The sequence below is a fragment of the Rattus rattus genome, chromosome 5, assembly GCF_011064425.1.
Source record: "Rattus rattus isolate New Zealand chromosome 5, Rrattus_CSIRO_v1, whole genome shotgun sequence".
In the NCBI taxonomy this organism is placed as follows: Eukaryota; Metazoa; Chordata; class Mammalia; order Rodentia; family Muridae; genus Rattus; species Rattus rattus.
Genome location: NC_046158.1, coordinates 91577793 through 91599730, shown reverse-complemented (window position 1 = coordinate 91599730; position 21938 = coordinate 91577793). Strand labels below are relative to the sequence as shown.

Genomic DNA, 21938 nt, shown 5'->3' with positions numbered 1-21938 from the left:
TAAATGAAATTCCAGTACCTTCCAAGAGATCATAGATCATTTACGAGTTATCTCCTAGCTTAAGACGATGACCATATGTTGCTGAAGAACTGATCACCTCACCTGCACAGTGGCATACAAAACTCTGAATGTTCGGGCACGCTGGCTTGGGAATGCCGAGGGTACAGGATTAGGACTCCTGATTGAATGCTCAAAATTATTTTCATGTAAAAATTTACATTACATCAAACATTATACAAGTCAGAGGAGCTCATTAGCACCTCGTGCATGAAGAATGGAATTATTGCTCTAGTCACAGTAGTAACCACAGTAGTAAATAAAGTATACTTAACATTCAACAGCTGCTTAGTGTTCCTTTGGGTGGCTAAATAGAAAAGGATATTGGAAGAAAACCTGAACCAATTTCCTTTTTAAAACAGTATGTTTTGCTTACAGAGTCAGTATTGCATGGAGTCCGACTGGCCTTGGACTCTCTCTGTAACCCAGGCTGGCCTTAAACAACGCTCTCTGCAGCCAACGCTAGTCCTAAACTGATGATTCTATTACTTCAGCCACCCCAAGTCTAGGTTTATAGACATGGGCCAGCATACCATGTACTCAAGTACCTTCAGATCAAATTGAATGCTTCCTTTCTGGTTAAAAAAAATTGTCACAAATCATGTCACAAATTGTTTATAGAAGACAACCAAAACCTAGGTAGCTACTGACTTGTGAGTAAAAACACTGTGCCTTTGTGATTCTGCTTAGAGACTCCCTAGAATGACATCCCTGGCATCACTAGTAGAATTTAGGTCAATGGGCCAATTACTCGGTGCTAAGATCAAAGGCAGAGACAAGAGGCTGCTTCTCTGCCAGGTCCTTTTGGAGTCTTGGCTTTAAGCAATTGTGGAGGCAACTTTATGTGCCACAAACAAACAAATCTCTAAGCTCGTATAAAGCATTCTAGAAACAATTTCACCCTTAGTTCTCTCGGTCAATAGCATCTTTATCGTCACCCCTCAGCCCCTTCACAATTCTCAGTTTTCTTGTTATGACTGAATGACACAGCCCTAGGACTATCAGTCCTTTGTTAATCAGCAAGTGTCTTAGCGGCAGGAGTGGATCAATAGTTGTTGAATCTCCCAAGAACAGATCTAAACAGCTTAAACAGAGACTGACCTGGTGGCAACTGGTGCTGGGGTGGAGCTGTGATCTTCTCTGACCCCAAGCTTTTTTCGGGAGTTTCCTCAGATACCAGCCAAGTTTGGCTTGCTCTGAGGGAAGTCGGGCTGGCTCCTTTGGTCTCCGTGACCTTTGTAGAAGATGGTGCCTCCAAGGTGTCAGCAGAGGGGAGCCCAAAGGAGACACCGTTCTTTCTACTAGGGTAATCATTAAAGACAGCTTCCCCCTCCCTAGGCAGCGGAGGGAGCAGGAGGATCCTATGGTGCTGCTGTGGGCTGGAGCACCTTGGAGACAGAGGCGAGGGAACAGGTGACGGCCGTTTGTGTGCGCTGGACTGAGGCGATGAATTATTAAATACCATGCCGAGAGCTGTTGGAGCCTGAGGGGTTGGCTTCTTCTCATCGCATTTGGGTTGTGGGGAATCAGGGCCTACCGTGTGGGGCAGGTCCAGAAGCAGGAATTTATGGCCACTCTGTGGTAGCCCAGCCTTCCTTTGGCTTCTAGTTTCTGGGAAAGCGTGGATGGCCCTTGTGTTGAGAGAGAAGCCCAACCTTTTCCCCTCAGTGGCTTCGTCTAACTTCTCACTCTCTATCACCTTGCGGAGAACCTTGTTCACAGCGCCCTCTGTGCTTGCTGGTTCTTTGGTAATGGAGGCTCTTTCTGTGGCTGAGGACCGCAATGACTTGATCCCTTGCTGCTCCTCCCCCAGCGTCCTGGAACTAAGAGTCTCAGCCTCACCTCCTGGGAGGGTGAGGAAATCAGCTTTTGGGATAAACTCGGTTTGGGACTCTGGGCAGAAGGCAACCCTTCCCTTGACATCATGGTGTGCCCTAACTATTCTTTGTACTGGAGCAGATGGTTCCTTGACCTTGGCCACCACTTTGGAAACAGGTTTCTTACTGCAAGTCCGCTCCAATGACTTTGACTTCCGAGTCCCGCTGCCCCACCTCTCTGCCCCTGGAAGTTTCTCATGATTTTCAGACAGATTTGGTTGTGGGGGCTCCTGCTTGGGAGAACTCTTGAGTTGCCCTCCCACGTCAGTATCTCCTACCTCGGTTGGGCTGCTGTCAGGGGACAGAGGTCCTTCAAGTTCAGTGTCCTCTGAGGTCCTCCCAGAGTTTCCGAGGCCCAGGTCTGCATCTGGTGTCCTGAGGATGTTGGCAGGGCAGCTCTCTCTTCTCCGTAGCGAAGAGGTAAGTGTTCCCTGCGGAACTAAATTTCCTCTTTCTTCTAGGAGCCGGAGATTAGGCCTAGCTCGAGGAGAAAAGGAGCTACTGGAACAGACCTGGTCCTTCCCCATCTGAAGAGCTGACTCCTGGCAGCCACGCCCTTTCCTCCTGGTTCTCTTCTGCGCGAGCTCCTCTGGGCTCTCTCTCCTCCTGCCAGACCTCCGGGGCTTTTTGTTCTCTTGGGAGCTCCTCCTAATGAGAGAGCTCACGGGGAGTTCTCTGCTCCAGTTGCCAGCACTCTGGAAATAGTCGTCCGTGGGGGCAAGGCTTACTGACAGCTCCTGCAACTTCCCCTCCTGGTTCCCCATCGAAATGCCGAGGATGTTGTCTGACCTCAACAGATTGTCCAGCAGCCTCTCCTTCTCAGCTGTGAGCTTGTATAGCTCTGTCAGAATGTTTTTTGTGGGAGTCTGTTTGAAAAATATGTCGCCTGGATGTTCGTTCGGCTGCTGGCTGAGGCTGGTGATGTCTGGCCCCTCCCTGACTTGGTAGCAGTTGTGGAAAGCGTTATTGGATCTGTCTAGAGTTACAGTGCCCTTGTATGAAAATCCTCGGACTTCCCCTTTAGGAAGATAGAAGCTGATATAGCAGAGTTCAGCGATGGGGTTATGCAGCTGGAGGATGCAGTGAGTGCCTTCCATTATGCCTACCTAATTATTCATGCTGTGGAGATGCTGGTCTGTGGTCAGCTCCAGTGGGGAGGCATGTGATGGTGGCTAGGCAGAGAAGGCAGCTGACAGTCCTTTCCCGAAATGAGGCTGCCTGTTAGAGAAACACAGGAAGAAAGCTGCTCGTCTAACAGAGTGCACACATCACAGGCCGACATCAATCAGAGCATAACCATGCAGATCCTCCCTTTCTGGCCAGGAGCCTGACTGCAGCTTTGTAGGTTCCTACCCACCTTGATCAGGAGGTATTGATCAGGAGGTATTGATCAGGAGGTATTGATCAGGAGGTATTGACCAGGAGGTATTTCTATAGCTAACACATGGGAAAGGGCTTTCATTTTAGCCCCAGCACAGGTCCCCTTTCTTCATCTTGGAACCCACTGTACAGCCTAGAGCCAGTCTGTCTACTTCTTCAGACCACAGTCTCTATTCTTCTATAAAACAGCTAGTGAGCCTTCCAGGAGCTCTGGGAGAATAGGACTTTGAGAGCCTTAGAAATGATAGCTGTTTCAATGACTTGTGTTTAGAACATGATTTTCAAAGATGATAAGCTTTTGTTATCATAAAAAACATTTTAAAAGTCTCTTCCTTCAAAGCACAACCGTGTGGAGTAAAAGTATCAGACCAGGATACCTGAAGAGAGATGAAGCTTCAGGTCTGCTCGACTCTGCAAAGTTCTATCAAAAAGCCTTGTCCAAAAAATACAAAGTGTTCCATTTAAAAGTTTAAAATTAAGGAACTCAGGAGGCTTACTCAAGTTTTGTCTTGTTTTGAGACAGGTCTTGCTATATAGCCTTGGCTAGCCTGGAACTTGCTATGTAGACTAGGCTGAACTCAAACTTGTGATCATCTTCCTGCCTCTGCCTCTCAAATGCTGAGATTAGAGGTATGGGCTGCCATGCCCAGCTGGATTTTGCTTGGCACTTGTTTTCCCTTTCTACCTGTTTGCTACTTGAAGCTAAGTGAAAAGGAGAGACAATACTGCTGGTCCTTAGGGATCTTTCATGGACATGGTTGGAAATGTCACCTGAGGGGTGTTATGTGATTTGAAGGGGTCCTAAAATGTCTTCATAACTAACACCTTCACATGCAAATATGAGCTTAGAATTCCATACTGTAACACTTCATTTTGTAAGTTAATGTACCACCCAACCTTCAAGTTTCTCACACTTAAAGGACAATCTCCTAGGAATAACAAAATAACAATCATTTAACCACTGATACAGTTTGTAATTTACTTTCCCCAAGTGTTTTTTTTTCTCTTAACTTGTTTTAAACTAGAAAAAAAAAGTTATGTAAGAGTACATTTTGAGTCCAGACAGGAGGAAGAATGTGTCGTGAAAACTCCTTAAGGAAAACACATGAAGTCAAGCGATGAAGTAGTGGGTGGGTGTGAGTGGGTGGGGTCACCTGGTCAAGACTGAAGTGTCACGAGGATTCCGAGATTACATAATTTTAAATAAGAATATGTCTGCTTGCTTGAAAAGCCCACTTCAGAAGAGACAGGATTCCTAGAGATTGAGTACATAGTCACAGATACTTTTATTTCATATTCACTTAATCGAAGGGCCATCAGGGCACAAGGAGAAGGCGCACAGAAGAGATGTGAAGTCAAGACAGGCCTGGCCCTCCTAACAGCTGCACATGGTCTGCTCTCGTTTCACTCATTACATACTATCTTTACGATCTCTCTAAAGTGCTCACTGTTGGTACATCCTAAATATGCATATATGTACGGACACCTGACAATCACCAGCACTCATTGGAGAGGCAATCTTTCAGTCTGTGGTTTACAGCAGCAATGGAGTTCCATTTATGAATTCTCAGACACACTGAAAGGAGGTACCAGACGTGCTGTTGTGAGTTGTGAGAACCTGAGAGTCCCTCCTCTGCCTTCAAGCATCCCCCTCCAGCTCACGGTAGCTCACTGACTTCCCTGAGCCATGAGAAGTGTCTACAAAAGTAGAGAAGTGCACTGTATACTTTTCAGAATCCTTTCCTTGTAGCAGTCCACAGTTCAAGTCATAATTTCAAGTAGGACGAAGACTGCCTAGTGCCTCTTTCCAAGGAAGAGTTACACTTACACAGACTTACACTTTGAATTCATCATCTCATTTAATCAGCATGGCATCATTTAACAGATGAAATAATATTGAAGGTCAGAGACATAAGAAAATTATCTACGAGGATTTCCCATAAGAAGCAAATTTTAAAGTCAGATCTATTCCTGCCCCCCATTGATTTGTGGGCAAATCTGCTGCTCTCCCTCTGCTTCTACTGGTGAACAGAAGACCCTTTTGTTATGTCAATTTAATGTAACACAACTCCCACTCTAGCCCCCCTTCGTCAGGGAGGGCAAGGAAGCCTTCATCATATACATCCTCACCGCCTAAATCTCTCCCAGTCGGCCCCTCTATGCTCTCGAACACTTACTGCTAGCTAAGTTAAACCAGAGGGTCCCTCATCCAAGTCCAGGGCTCATCTTCCTAGGCCCATGTGGCCCCCTTTGTTTTCTACTTTACAGTTTTTAGAGGCAACTGGACACCCACCTAGAAGTTAGGGAACACTAGCTTTAGCCTTGGCTTATGTCGTTTTACGCCTGGTCTGGTTACATCTTACGCTGTGTTTTCTTTCTCACTCCTGAACAGTGTATCGGGCTTCCTTTAGACTGTCACCCAATAACGAGTGAAATGTAGCCTAGTGTCCAGTGTTTTGAATGCAGAACCGCAAGAGCAAATGGCCAAAAGCAACAGCAAGGCAGAGCAGGCTCCTCCCCCTCCCCCTAGCAAAGAGCAATGGAGGAGATCCTGCTGCTGAGAATTAAAAAAAACACACCTAAAAACCTTAACCCGAAAATTTCTGTGCCGCTTTGTTTAAAGGCTTGTTCTCCCTAGCAGGAACACATGAAACAATGTTTGTGCTTTTTAACCCCCAAAAATTGTTATAAATTTCTCAATTTGTTTATAATTTCTCTTAGCTTCAAAAAAATCATACTTTATCTACCCCAAAGGTCAAACCATTATTTAATCCTCAATTAACAACAAGTTTTCTTTTATAGACAAACAGTTACTGCCTATTCTAGATACATAATTAACATGATATTTTCTTCTCAGTTACCTAAAACAGATAAATTCTTAACTCTTCCTTTTGCTTTCCTTAATACTTAAAGGGTTCCTTCCTCAAACATCCTTGCCTTGTGTCTAGGACCATAACAACAGACCACCAATGTGCTCCCAATCGAACTGTTACAGGCTTAACACCTACAGTACCCACCCTATACAGGCACCACCCTGCTGGGGCTCTGCTCCCCGGTGATGAATATTCTACAGGTTTATCTCTACAAAAGGAAGAAAGACAATGCTGCCACTCAGGCCAGACAGACCTGCCATCTACTGGGACCTGCCTGGGGCTGTGAAGCTACTTTGGTCCAGACACATCATCTGACTGAAGACTTTCGAGACAAGCAGACACTGAGTCACATAGATGACACATAGATGGAGACCTGAGGCTCTCCAGCAACAGATGAACTCTCTCACCAGAGCTACTGGCTATGGAACTTGGAAAAACTTGCATGGTAGTAAGGAAAACATTATGTCTACATAGATAAATCAAATATTGTTTAAAACCAATGCTAATACCCTCAAAAACTCTGTACAAACTCACCCTCAATTTCAATCCACTGAACAAATTAATTCAATAATCCCTTGCCTTCCTAGCTTCAACCCCTTGTTACCCCTCTGGCTTATGTTGTGTTCTATTTTAATAGTTATACCCCAGCCCACCCAAAATTTTTACTAAAGATGACATAATATAATAGACAGTCACTCAAATGACACCCCCCTTTAAACAAAAAAAAGAAAAGGGAGGAGTTGTGGGGCAGTGGAGCCATGTCACCAAAGACTGGGAAGGTGGAGTGTTCAGAAACACCTGTACCCTCAGACCTGAGGAGGGTAGAAGTTTCACTCATTCCTGACCTGGGCTCCTGTCCTGGAGCACGTGACCATGGCCCCCCATGGGAAGATCATGACCTTTAGTCACGTAGCACAGAGTTCTCCACGCCAATAAGCTTCCCGTCCTGGACACTCCCTCTGCAGAAGGTATTCAATCTCTGGGCCACCCTGAGTACGTTGTGTGCATCCATTCTCCACAATGAACAATAAATAAACAATACAGACAGACAGGTGAGGACTGTCTCTCTCATCAAGAACCGTTGACGGGGTGGGAGGGGGGGCGTTTGTCATACAGAGCCTTGCAGCCTAAGTCTCCTACATCATTCCTGACTCCACTAGGTTGGTTCCCAGCAGTGACTGATGCCCTGGAGTTAGGGGTCACTAGCTTCCAGCCTCACAGTTTCCATCCCAGAACCCCAGAATAATGGGGAGCCCAACTCTTGAATTCCATCAACAAAGTTCACTGCATCCACACACACAAAATGTCTGTTAGTCCCAATCACAAAATTCAAGCTAAAGATTAGGAAATTATGATATGGAACTTTATAGCAAAAAGTATAATGCAAGGCATAAAGCTACCATTATAAAAGAAAGTCTTCCAATTAGCGTGGCATCTCCATCCTTCACGAGACTTTATTGTAGAGTCTTTACCATATCTGTGAGGCCCACATCTGTAGCTGTATTGGTTTTATGTCAACTTTAACACAAGCTGAAGTCATCTGGGAAGAGGGACTCTCAACCGAGAATGTACTTCCTAAAACTGACCTGTAGGCAAGTCTGCTAGGTCTTTTCTTGATTAATGATTGATGCAGGAGAGCCAGTCAGCCCACTGTGGGTGATACCAACCCTGTGCAAATGGTCCTGATTTGTGTAAAAGTAAGCAAGTCAATAAGAGCACTCCCTGCCTCCAGACTTCTGCCTTGAGTGCCTGCCCTGATTCCTCACTGACGGAATATGACCTTGAGGGCTGCTTGAGGAAATGAACCCTTTCTGCCACAAGTTGCCTTTGTGACGCAGCAATCGATGTCATACCCAAGGCAGTATCTGTGATCAAGAAACTCCAAAAATCCTTACCCAGAGGAGGAAAGGGTGTGAACAAATGAACACTCTGCACCCTCTAAGGCACCAAGCTAAAAGAGGCTTGGAGGCACAGGCTCTAGCTTCAAGGATCCATTAGCGAAGAAGATTGTGCTGAGTCATCGCACAGGCTTTTTCCACTTGAGAAACCAGAGGGAGAAAAACTGTCTTACAGGAAAAAAGGCAAAGCAAAAAGGCACAGAGTGTGGAGTGGCGTTCAGCGCCCCAGCACCACCCTCCATGCTGAGCTATTTCAGGCAGCATCTCCTCAGTCTGCTTTGACTCAAACACAGCCGCCCTGCAGGAGCCACACACACTGGACTGGACATCTTAATTCGGTGCATGAAAGAAAGGTTTTCTCTGGCTGTTCTCAGTGTCAACGCACTTTGTTTCCCCAGGGACTCTCATGCCTCCCATTTCCTCTTGCTAACTCCCAGGCTTACATTTTCTCTGTGACAACACTGGGTGGTGATTTATTCCCTGATTCGTTTTCCAATAGCAAGTAGGTGACATCACTCTACTCCAGATGGAACTATCTGTTGTGCCTCCTCATAATGAGAAATGATTGCCTTTTAGGAGATGGTATCCAATGCTCATAATGTATTTCACAAAATACCCGAAATAAGTTCAAAGAATCAGTTGCAGTCATCCTGTCTGCTGATCATACATTTCCTAATTGATTTTGGCTCTAAAAGACCAACACAAAGCTTTCTTCGGTTAAGTCACTAGCACAGTCATGACCTGGGACTCCATCTGGGCCCAATATTGCAAAAACTGATTTTCTATAATGTCCATTATTGAACTTTAAAAGTTCTACTTGTCCAATCAGGTTAATGCTTCACTCTTCATGCCATTCTAGTCACCAGAAAACAGACTTGAATGAATTCAGTTGATAAGTTCCCCTGCAGGTTAGACTTGGACTTTGACTTAGACTTTGAGAAACAATCATGGCAGGCTGCAAAGAGTAATGAGGGGAGGCCAGTGTGTTTATTCCTGGCTCCCTCCCTGCTAGGCTGAATTGTGCTGGGGGTGTGCACTCTATCGGAAGCCATGCCTCTTCTTGGGAACCAGGCACTCTTCTACCCATAGATCCTTTCTCTGGGTACCAGTTATTGCTCCTTCCCAATGAGTATTCAAGTCTAAATGCTTTAATTCTCCTTCTTGTGATCTTGGACAAATCCATGCCGATCTGTCCCCATTCCATCTGAATTAAGTGGGATTCAGTGTAGAGCCTCTACTTTGCATTTTGCTTAATTTCTCAAATAGGAACTACAGAAATGAAGGAAGACATACAACGTTCTGGATTTTCTTTCATTTGAAGAAACCTTTGTTGTTTTTTGTTGTTAACACACACCTTGTAAAAGTAGGACTAAGTGATTTTAAAAAATCACTAAAATACAGATCAGAAAGAGACCCAACCCATAAGGCATCAAAAAAATATTCAGAGGCATTTTAAATGTTTGTAGCATTTGTCAGGCATAAGAAAACAGTTCGAGTAGCCCCAGATAACTCAACTAAAAGGTAAGTTTGACAGACAGATGAAGAAAATGAATTGCTGAGAATTAGGAACATCACATAAGACAGAGAAATCAGCTAATACCAAGGGGAAATTCATTGTTTTTCAGATGTCTATCAAGAGAGATAATAGATAACGTCAAGGAAGATAATATTGGGGCTGAACAAGTTTTAAAGATAAATGTAGTGGTTCTGGAGGCTGGAAATCTAAAAACATGACATGACACCTGATGAGAGCCCTCACACTGTGTCACCTTCTCCAGGAGGAGGAAGGACAGGAATGCACTGGCAAATGGAGCTAAACTTGCTTCTAAGCCAAACCCACGGGGCTTGGAAGATAGCTCAGGGGTTAGGGATTTAGCTCAGTGGTAGAGCGCTTGCCTAGCAAGCGCAAGGCCCTGGGTTCAGTCCCCAGCTCTGAAAAAAAAAGAAAAGAAAAAAAAAAGGAAGATAGCTCAGTGGTAAAGAGCACAGGCTACTCTTCCACATGACCCCAGTTCTATTTCCCACACCCAAGTGGTGGCTCATAACCATCTTAACTCAAGTTCCAAGGACTCTGATGCCCTCTTCTGACCTCCATAGGCAGCAGGCAGGCAAGTACATGGAACATACAGACACATCACTCATACATATACAATAAAAATTAAAAAATAACCCTACTCTAATAAACTTTTCCCAGAATGACGATATTATTTGCTTATGAGGGTGGTGCCCTTACAGCCTGCAAACATACTATTTTCTCCCTTTATAAACACAATGGCATTGGGGACTTGAGTCTCTAACACAGGGACTTTAGAGGGAAAAAAATTAAACCATAGCATGAGTGACGCCTTCCTGCAGAAATATGTAAATTCAGGTTGTTTGAAAATCAATTCTAACTTCATGGGCAAATTATTCACGGAGCCTCTGATGAGTTTTGATCGGGGAGGTATGTTTAGCTCTAAATCCAAGGAAAATTAACTTGGCAGTAATGTCAGTGCAGACTGGAGTAGACTGGCAGGTATTCAAGCATGAGGAGTTAGGGGCATCAAATTCTGAACAGAAGTTGAGAAAGAAAGAAATGGGATGGGATTATGAGCTGGAAAGTAGTTTTTCCAGTAGAGCAACAGATAATCCTGTTGTACTGTTACACTATTAGTGTGGAGGGCAAGGAGAAGTGGTGGGAGGCACAGGAGAGGCAGGTATAAAGTCCCGTTGTCATGTTTGTTTCATCTCTCTAGGACATGGGAAACGTAGGAATGTTTTTAAGGTGAATGGAAGAGGGCAGTAAGAATGGGGACACTGAGAGAACAAATGGGAGATGGAAACCAACACGAGATATCAGATAAAGGTAGGCCTCACAGGGAGGAGACACCATGGGTTCCAGGGTGCACGGTGTTGGAGCCATCACTGACAAGAAAGGTTGGTTTCACGCCAGTAGCTAAGTAAGAGAGAAGATGGCAATGCAGGAAGTGCTGAGGCTGACACTGAATACTCTCTCAACTTTCATGATTTTTTCCTCTACATTACAAGTAGAGAAGCATCAAGACAGGCTCTACATCTTGAATCTTGTATGTCTTTCTAACTCTATTTTTACTGTGAAATCCCACAGTCCAAGTTGGGTCTTAGTATGCTGGCAAGCATCTACTACAAATAAAATGGAAGCCAAATTTTGGTCAACCTATCATTTTAAATTGTAAATTCAGAGAGAGTTATCAAAGCGGGGGGGGTTGTATTTTGGGGCCATTTTTATTGCTGTGCTGTTTACTTATTTACCCATTGATTTCAGACTCAGCAACCAACCTGCTCAGTTACCCAAATATGCTTCATGATACGCCCTGAAGAGCCCCTCAAGACCACAGCGAATCTTCTCTATGCCTCCCCTCTCCTCTTCCTCCTCTCTCTTCCCCCCAAGTCTCATTCTATAAAGAAAACTCCAAGTTTTCCACATTACCTACATGAGAACATAACGTTTAGAAGCCTCTATACATCAGTGGGTCCATGTGGCTATCTGCTTTATGTTATCTCTCTAACGTATGTATGTTACCCATATGAAGGAATAAACCACTTCTTCATGATTTGAATACAAATTAGAAATGAGATTTATATTTATTGGATGCTCAAGGCTTTACCGCAATGGCTGACCATGTAGCACCTCACAAAGCAAGTTGGCAATACTTCAATGCAAGTGAAAATTGGCATTTATTTTATCTGTTATAGAAATTCCCCAGTGCCATGAGACCTAGTTTGAAATGTTGGTAATTTCACAGTCAAAGTTCCAAAGGTAGGAATTTTAACTCTGCTGTGTACACTGGTCTGGGGCTTCCTTCTTGTAATGCTGTAAGAACACAAAATGAAGTGATAAAATCAAATAAAAAGTCTTTTCAAATAAAAAAGTCATTGAAAGACTATGAAAAGCCTCTTTTTTTTAGTGTTTCCTGCCTCTTAATTATCTTCTTTCCTCTACTTATTTTTGAGCATGCAACAGCACTTTCTTGTCAAATATACCTTCTTTTTCACAAGTGAACGCGTTTCTTACAGATTTGACAGCCTACTCCATGCAGTTCTTATCCCCCACCCTCATGGAAACTTTAAGTCAAAAATAATCTCTGCATATGCTAAGAGAAACTTGTGTTTACAGATTGGAGAGTGATCTTAAGAACAGCTTTGGTTAAAACAGACATTTGAGTCCCCCCCATTATAGGGTCAAGGCTTGAGGCAGGATCTTCTGAGGGACTCTCAGATTTGAAGCCCTATAACGGAAAAGAAGGGAACTCAGGGTTCTAGAAAACTTCTCAGTCACCTCTCTACATTCCTTTAGAGTCATCTCTATTAGAAGGAAGTCCTCCTCTTTCATATCTCTTGTGTTCCATAGCTCTTGTGTTTATGTTTCACATAGTCTACATTTATTTATAGATCATAGTAATGTGACAGTTGTACAAAACCTGTAAGAAAAGTGGTTCAGCTTGAACTGCTATGTGAACCACACACCTCTCCAGCAAGGCAGACAGCCATTGTCATTGCCACTGTGCACACTGACTCCTAGTCACATGTGTAGTATACAATAATTGTGCAACTCAAATGCAAAGGTGTCTAAACACCCAACAGAGATCTGTAACCACTCCCCACTTATGTGCAACTTTTCAAAGAAAGGAAACAAGAGAAACAAAATATCATCCAAGCAATATTTATTGTTCAGTAGTATTTAACATGCAAGTCAACTCAAAGCTGGCATTCTCCCAAGGTTTCTCACTTATGAGTTCTAAACTCTTCAGAGAGACATCCTTTTAGAATTACTTTTCTGATTAAATATTCAGGATCTTATAAGAGACTAATTTACAGGTAACAGTGTCATAGGCACATCTGATCCCTTTCTGCTTGTTATTATTCAGGGACACATTTTTATTCACACTTCACAAGCTCTGATGGTTACCGTGGGAATCAAAAGAGGTTCCTGTTCATCTTTATCTGGTGTAATATTATGAAATTCGCCATACGAAATGTAATTTTGCAAAACTCCCATAACTGTATGCATACAGTGATTAACCAGAAGGATTTCCCTGAGATGGGAAGGAAAAGGGCAACTCAGTGAGGGAAGCCATGGCCATGAGCTGGAAGCAGGGGCACTCCATGCCTTTATAGCTATCATCTCCATAATGCTCTGCCAAGTTTTTCTTAGTGAACCAATCAAAAGATGGGGAGATAACATCTGAGGATGAACAATCAAAATCAAGACAGCTGATTTAATAGATAGAAGAGGGTGTGGAGAAGGAAAAGAATGTTAGCCAGTGTCAGGATCCGGGCTGAGTGTATCCCAAACCTCATACACTGTTTCCATGGACGTAAGAAATGGGGACTAGTAATTCTTCAACTGTACCCATGGGAACCCAAATCTGCAAAGCCGTTATTTACATAGTTGGAGCTTGAATCCTATTTGCTTAAAAAACTTTGTATGCAGAAGCTGTAAAAGACTGCACTTCCTAAAACTTCACTGATGCTGATTTGTACGTCAAGACCTCGAGGACCTCTAGTATCACCACTGATTTTTCCTTCCCTTTGGGAAGAGAATTATTGATAGTTTGTTGTGACTAACCTGCTAACCATGATCTGTGTGCAACTTGACCCGAATATAAGTTCCATCTAGCAGCGGAGGTAAAGAATATGTAACTAACTTTTTCTTCTTTTCTTTCTTTCTTTCTTTCTTTCTTTCTTTCTTTCTTTCTTTCTTTCTTCCTCTCTTTCTCTATTTTCTTCCTTTCTTCTTTTAAATACTGGCAATTTTGACAAATTTAATTTTTGTAACATAAAATATAATAAGGTAAAACAAAACTATAACATTGAAATCAGACAGAACAAGCAAACAACAGAAAAGAGTCCAAGAAAAGGCATTAGAATCAGAAACCCATTCATTTGTACACTCAGGAATTGCCCAAACACACCAAGCTGGAAGCCATCACATGCATGCGGAGGATCTGGTGCAGGCCTGTGATGGCCCTGTGCAGGGCACCTCAGTTTTTATGAGTTCATATGAGCTGTGATCATGCTCTTTAGAGATCTTGTTTTCTTGATGTCCTCCATCCACTCTGGTTCTTACACTGTCTGCCTCCTCTTCCACAGTTCCATGAACTCTGAGAGGACAGACATCCTGTTTAGGGCTGAGTGTTCTATGGTATCTCACTTTCTGCCTAATGTCTAGCAATGTGTCTCTGTATTTGTTCTCATCTGCAGCAGCAGAAAGTTCTTGGACGATGGCTGAACAAGGCCCTAATCTATGATTATAGCATAAGGTCAAGGAGTTGTTTTATTGCTACAGGTTTTTTTGTTTGTTTGTTTGGTTGGTTGGTTGGGTTTTTTTTTTGTTTTGTTTTTTAGAACAGTGGTATTTGGTTTTACCCTAGGACCTTGGGCTATCTAATTGTGGACACCCAAGCAGTACTGGGTCTGGGTTCCATCTCATGTAGTGGGCCTTAAGTCAAATGAGATATTGGTTGGTTACTCTCACAAGCTTCCCATCACCATTGCCCTAGCATATCTTGCAGGAAAGACACTATTGTAGATCAGCAGGTTTGTGGCCAGGTTGGTTTTTATGTTTCTCTTTTGGTATTGTACAGAGTACCTTCCTGTTCCAAAGATGCGAGCCTGAGCAGTGAAGGCTCTGTGTAGGCTCCAACTCAACTTCTCCATGTTCAAAGAGTAGATATTGTTTTCAGCAATGGAGCCTTGCTGTCAGTGTGTGGGAAGCCACTTGTAGTCTTAGCATCAGCCTGTGTTGTTTGGGGATTCCTGTAGACGTCTTTGGCCAACTACTCAATTAGATGTAACCCAATCCCAATACTAGAAGCTTCACTGGTGACAGGAGATGGCTAGTTGGGGCTCTGTCTCCCCCATTATTTGGTGATTTCAGTTAGAATCTATCTATATATCTGTATCTATATCTATATCTATATCTATATCTATCTATCTATCTATCTATCTATCTGTCTGTCTGTCTATCTATCCATCCATCCATCCATCCATCCATCCCATATGGGAGCTTCTACTGTATTAGGTTTTCATACTTACCCCTCAAAGGGCCCTTAATTTTGGCTGTCCCCACTCTGTCTTCCCTCCCCTTCCCCATGTGTTCCTCCTACCATCCAGCTATAACTATCTATTCTATTTCTCTTTCCTAACAAAATCTATCTGTCCTCTTACTCTATACTGAACTCTTGTGGTTCTCCAGATTCTAGCTTGGTTATCATTGATTTAAAAGCTAATTTCCACATATAAGCAACTATATACCATTTACTTGCAAAGTTCATAGTTTTTTTTCTTTCTTCTTTCTTTTTTAATGGCAGAGTAATATTCCATTAAATGTGTAAATGTACTACATTTTATTTGTCTATTCTTCTGCTGAATCTAGGTTCTTTCCAATTTCTGGCTATAAAGAATATGGTAGGAGTACCCGTGGCTGAGCAAGTTTCTCTGTGGTAAGATGAAGTATCCTTTGAATCTACAGCTGGATCCTGAGGTAGATCGATTACCATCTTTCTGAGAAGCTGCCACAGTGATTTCCTTTGTGGCCATACTAATTTGCACTGCCACCAGCAATGAAGGAATGTTCCTCTTACTCCATATCCCCACCAGCATGAGCTGTCACTTGTTTTATTGATTCAACCCAGGCTGACAGGTGTAAGGTGAAATCTCAAAGCAGTTTTGATTGGCATTTCTCAGATGGCTAAGGATGCTGAACATTATGTGTTTTTCACCAACTGAGTGTCCTCTTTTGAGAATTCCCTGTTTAGGTCTGTTCCCCATTTTGTGAGTTGAGTTATTTGTAGTTTTTATCTCTATGCTCTCTTTTAAATTCCTATTAAGAATTTTTGTCGTGAAAGTATGCTAGCGCTCGTGGTTAATGATTCTGTTAAGAATCCAGAGAACTTGTTCCACAGTGCTCCCAGAAGAGTGAGAAATGTTAAAAATGCCTCAAATTAAGATAATTACAATTTAATAGCAGTGGGATTCTACCAGAAAGGATATAATAAGGAAAGGTCAGAGTACTGCCAGCAGTCTTTCAAGTCTGGGAGCAGTTCTCCTTGTGACCCAGCTGTTTACCTAATACTCAAAGCAGTAACCCTTGGCAGAAGGTTACTGTACCAAAGGTTACATGTGAACTATAACTAGTTCTTACCCCTTGACAATAAACGCCTCAATTACAGAGAGTCATAACTGCAGTAGGTGCTAAGACAGATGTTTTCTAAGTTTCAGAAGCTACAGTCTGAGCCAAGTCCTTAGAAAGGAAACAGTGGACACATCTCACGTCAAGAGTACACATCTTTCCAGTAAACTTAGCTGCTTTGAGGATTCCTCATCCATTTGCCTCTGTCGCTGACACTCCTTCCAGTTGGACGTGTCACACGGACAGTTCTCTAGTGATTCCTTCGCATTGCTATGTCCAGTGCAGAAACACTACCACACAATTCCCTCAATCAATTTTCAGTTCTGTTTCTTGATTTTGATAGGAAAACAAGAACCACAAAAGGGCTGTACTGTAGAGAAATTTGAAATTATAACTATCTTAGTAGAACTACAGAATAAAAGAACTAAAGAATAAAGAACATAAATATAGATTTATGAGATTTATTGTAAAGCCAAGTTTCTGATGAAGTCCTAGATAACCCAGTATAGTGACTTCACAGTGCTTCTAGAATTCTATTCAACACACATTTTTTTTTAAAAAAGGAAAATATTCTTTTGAGAAACAGAAATCACTAATGAAAATATTCCTAAATTTGGGATTAAAATTCTAAGCTGACTTAGCACATAAGTACATGTAATTTAGAACTGAGTTTTATGACCAATGGCTGCTGCTTTGATTTCCAGTGGAAACTTCTGGTTCTCTTCCTTCTACTGTGTACAGGGAATCTGAGGAACAGAAATCCTATGTGTAGAAGAATCTACATTGTCTGTGGTAGTTCTGAGAGACAGTCTAAAATGACATGAACATCTAGTAAGAGCAGCACCTACATAGGCCAGAAGGATTCAGGATGAGAGAGAAACTAGACCCCTGGATCCAGGCTTTATCAAAAGTGTTTTCTTGGGATAGGCTTTGATTTTAAAAGTTGCAAATGTTACAACTTTTTGTATCCCAACTTACAGAATAAATGTGTGAAACACATGGCCCCAACTGAGCAATTATTAAACCATCAGATTAAGTAGTGACATTCTCTAAAGTGGGCACATACTTCATGATAAACCAACTTTCCAGATGAAGGATTATATGTGGATTAAGAGATCAGGATTTATCAAGTAATCTTCCTCACAGGGCCTGACATTAGTAGAGGAAATCAATTTGGCTGCACTGCACAGATATTTGAACCAAACAAATATATAACCTTTACGTCTTTCCCCTAAAAGACATTGTTTTGGATCATTAGAATGCTTCAGTAAAAACCAGATTCATAATAGGAGTAACTTCAGTACATGCACACTTACATGCACACTTAATTTCACTAATGGTTGTTGGAGGAAAAATGAATCATGTTTCTGTTTGTTTTTTAATCTTGAGTTTGAAAGGCAGGACGTATTTCCTTAGTTCTTCTTGAATACTAACTGCCTTCCCAGGCCCAAAGCATCATTAATGGAACAATTATAGTTAGTGCTTATACATGCTAATTATAGTTAGTGTTAATACATGCTAATTATAGTTAGTGTTTACTCTAACTATACTCTAAATACTTTAACATGCTAGAGTATTTAAATGAAATACAACTCACAAATGTATTAAAAACATATGATGACTCATAGTACTGGATCAACGTCACCAAATGTTAGTATAAAATACAGTCATGCATTGTCTAGACACAACGACTCAAATGTGTTTATATTTAAAGTGCTCATTGATATAAGGATTTTATTAAAAACTTGATTCCATTACTAAAGTATACAGAGGAGAAACAGATTACGAGCAAACACTAACTGACTGTTCATTGATGGGGTGGTGCAGCCATTGCCTCCAGGCTGAGCGTGACCATCAGAAACTCAAAGCTGAGCAGCTTGGGTGACCTGCATGAGACCCTCATGAGATCTGGTCCAACGTTCCCTCATGGAAGGAAAACAGAGGCTCACAAGCTCCACATGAGTTCCTACCCTTTCTGATGTTTCAGTCACTGCTGTATAAGAGATAAACAATGTTGTGACTGCCTTGAGCCATTTGTGCTCCTACACAGAACGCCAATAAACTCACTGGTTCCCGAGCTGGCTTTGAATGGAATACTTTGTTCTGTTGGTGCCTCCTCTATCTGGGATGAATGTTTCTGTATCTTCCTTCCCCACAAAGCCCCCCAGTGGATGAAGTTGAGGCCGTGGCCATGGATACACCCAGTTACCAAGCAGAAGAATGGCAAGAGGAAGAAAAACAGAGCACTCAGAGTGAAGATCCGTGCAGATCGATCTTCAGAGCCAGAACCAACAGCCACACCCAAGTGCCCAAGAAAGCGCTGTACAGACGGTCATCATGAACCGAGGTCAAAGAATGGAGCAAGGAGACTGACACCGGTTCTGAGGTTTGGCAATAAGTTAGAGTTTCTAAATAATTTTTTCTTTTTGCTTATTTAAATCTATTTATCTTCGACTTCACAGGGCTGTGATCTTCATTTTATGTCATATTATATGAAGTTCACAGGGAACACTGGGGTAGAATTGAGTTTCAACATAAGGGAGTCTGAATCCACAGTCAACAACTTCTCAGCACAGCCTTTCTGAGGTGCTCAGGCTCAGACTGTCTGCCAATAGGACTGATTATCTGCAAAGGGTTTCTAATCGGTATAAGGAAAATGAGAATGCAGGTGATTTGAATGCAGGCTAAGAAAGTAAGGAGGATGTGAAATAAATAATACAATTTTAAGACGAGAGAGCAAGATAAGTGAAGGAGGCTAGCTATGCCACAGAAATAATGCAGCAAGGAAGAGGACGGGTATCTGGAAAGTTTCCAATAAGAGAATAACAGCACACACTGACATAACAGCTAAATGCCATCACAGAAGGTTTATGTCACCGGGTGACGAACCTGAGCCCACTCCAGGGTACACAGAGTCTACCTTTTCCTCGTGCTGGTGAGCAAGGTAGCTTTATTAGAACAAGTAAGTGCTCAGGGAGATTTTTGAGAGGCTGAAGGTGAAAGGAAAAGGGGGGATGACATGTTTGGCTGTAAAAATCTGGAGGAAGACATGACGCAGGGAAAAGGGTAGAGAGAAAAAGTTTACAACAGCATGGAGAAAGAGAGACAAGCTTTGAACAAAGGTAGGACATAGCTGATGTTTGTAGAGAAAAGCTCTGCAGGCCATGAAATCAAGCTGTGCTGATACAGGCCCAGGAGACAGGGGCCACACGTTCCCAGCAGGGGTTTTTTCTCTTGTGGCAATAGGGATGAAGCTCAGAGCATTGCCCTGGCTAGGCAAGCTGCCTACCGCTGAGCTACACCAGCTGAGCTACACCAGCACTGTGCAGTGTCTTAATGGAGCGCAGAGGAGGAAGGGACAAGGTGTGATGAGGACAAGGCTAGAGACAAGCACAAGAGGTTGGAGTACTGAGGACACGAAGAGACTAGGAAATAACTGAGGGGGGATTAAGAGGTAAACCGAGCCCAATGTAAACAGGATATAATGAACTAATGTGATCTCAAAAGAACCTGCAAGCACGTCATCACTGGGTTAATTGTTTACAGGGTGAAGAAGCATCTGACAAAAGAAAGAGCATGAAAGAGAACAAGCTCAGTAATAGTGAGAAGGCTAGGTTGACGCCATGACAGGCTTCAAATTGGCAGTTAAGGAGACTAGGCCTAAGAACTGGGCGAGTCCAGGCAAGGCCAGGCAAGTCAATGACTAACAGGAAAATAAAAACAAAAACAAAAAACAAACAAACAAACAAAAAACCAAAAAACCCAGGCTGCGGGCTAAATGCCCCAATAATGGTTCTGGAAAGCCTAGAGATTAAGTTCATCACCAGGGAACTCCAATGTGATTTAAATCGAACCTGTGAACTCACTTGGTGGTCTCTCTATTCTGGTAACGGGAGACCCCAGCATGCTGGGCTTCTGCAGAATAAAACTCTTTTTGATTACATACTATTTGACTCTTTGGTGAATCACGGACCCTTACATTAGGTGTGCTTTCCATCTCAAAGAAAAGAATCAAATACAGGCAAATGGACTTCTGAAGAGAAGCTTGACATCCTGTGTCTTTTAGATCCACCATGATATGACGGTTCTGTGATAGAAATTGTAATGGAACTAAGTAATTGCCCATGCAGTTCCACAGGCCCGGAAGCATTCCTGATCAGTGTCTCCTCATATCTAATCTGCTGCTGGATTGGTAATGTCTACTGCCATGGACGATTCTGTACTTGGAAGAACTGTTTCCATCCTGAACTAGGTTTGGTGGTGGTGGTGGTTTGGTTTGGTTTGTTCTGGTATCTATTATTATGTGAGTTTTTGTTGGAAAAAAGTAAATATAATTTATATTTCTTCAAGCCATGGTCCTCAATATTTCCAAGTACAAGATTTTTGTTTCAAACAAAAAGATAGCTCCAATAATCATTGCATTTTACTGATTTAGGTAATTAGACCACTTGAGACCTCAACACATACAATTTGGTTGGCCTATACTTAAGGGATCAGTAGACAGTCAAATATTGACCATTAGATTCTTGATGAAGTTCCCATCACTTTTCACGCTCTTAACTCCTTAGAGTGTTATACTGCCAATATCCACATGCTATCAGTATGACCGACTGATCAATACTTTGATTCATACAAAAGTTGAGCACTCAATTGTTAATCTTCCTACAACCCACACTCTGCTGCTTCCAAAAGCAAGGTGTCATGGGCCAATTACATCAAGATTTCTATTTGAAAGTCTGAGGGCTTAGCTGTAGGCCTGGATGGAAATCTCACTGTACGAAGGAGAACTTTTAGATGCAAAGAGTTTTTCTTTCTATGTCTACCATAATTAATTCACTGGACCTTTCTTAAAGGCAGGCACTGTTCTTTGTAGAGGTGGGTAGGAAAGATGGAGCTGAAGCACATGGCCTGGAGAAACCACAAGTTATAAGGGCTCTCATAGCTGGGGAATACAGTAGTGTAGTGGTAGATCTGCCCAATCTAGGTGCGCAGCTTGTATTCATATTAATCAAGTTGTGTGTGTGTGTGTGTGTGTGTGTGTGTGTGTGTGTGTGTGTGTGTGTGTGTTTTGTACGGGCTTATTTGGGTTGGTGTTTTTACCGCAACAAATGCCATTTTATTTAAAAGGTAATTTACCTTAAAACTGCAGCAAGATCAGCACATAAAAATATGAGACATGAACTTTACTGAAGTGGGCTTGAGAAAGGCAGCTCTGGGGAGCAACAAGGGTATTAGGACATCTTCCTTTTAACCATCTTTGTGGGGCTCTCACTATATAGCGGGCCTTTTCCTCTACGCCATTCTCGATGGACCATTTCTCTCCCTTCCTCCCTCTCTCCCTCTCTCCTTTTCTCCTCTCTCTCTCCCTCCCCCCTCAGCATCTCTAGCTGGCCTCTCTGTATTTCCGTTCCCTCTAATTATACTTTCTTTTTTTGTCTCTAAGAAAACTCATTCTGAGAAAAATGACCAGTTATAGACTATTCAGGTTTTTATTATATATCTATTCATAAAATCATTTTCAAAGTTCCCTTTCAGTGAAGAATGGCAGACTGTGAAGCTAATTAAAAAGACTACAGTTATATTTAAATAATGGAAGTACTGATAGGGTTCAAGAGTCTCCCAGTCCTGATGACAACCTAACACTGCTTCCTATAGCTAAGAAGCTAGTCTAGAATACAAAGAGAGTTTCTAAATTGAGAGA

General features: G+C 42.4%; 1 protein-coding gene across 1 annotated transcript in view; it reads right to left on the bottom strand.

Moving 5' to 3' along the window:
- The window catches only part of Fmn1 (formin 1), a 363061-nt gene that overhangs the window by 326207 nt on the left and 14916 nt on the right, over positions 1 to 21938 (bottom strand). The window contains exon 3 of the mRNA XM_032903890.1: positions 1159 to 3152. Within this exon, the coding sequence (XP_032759781.1) occupies positions 1159 to 3031 (1873 nt within the window). The 5' untranslated portion in view covers positions 3032 to 3152. The remainder of the gene's footprint in view (positions 1 to 1158; positions 3153 to 21938) is intronic.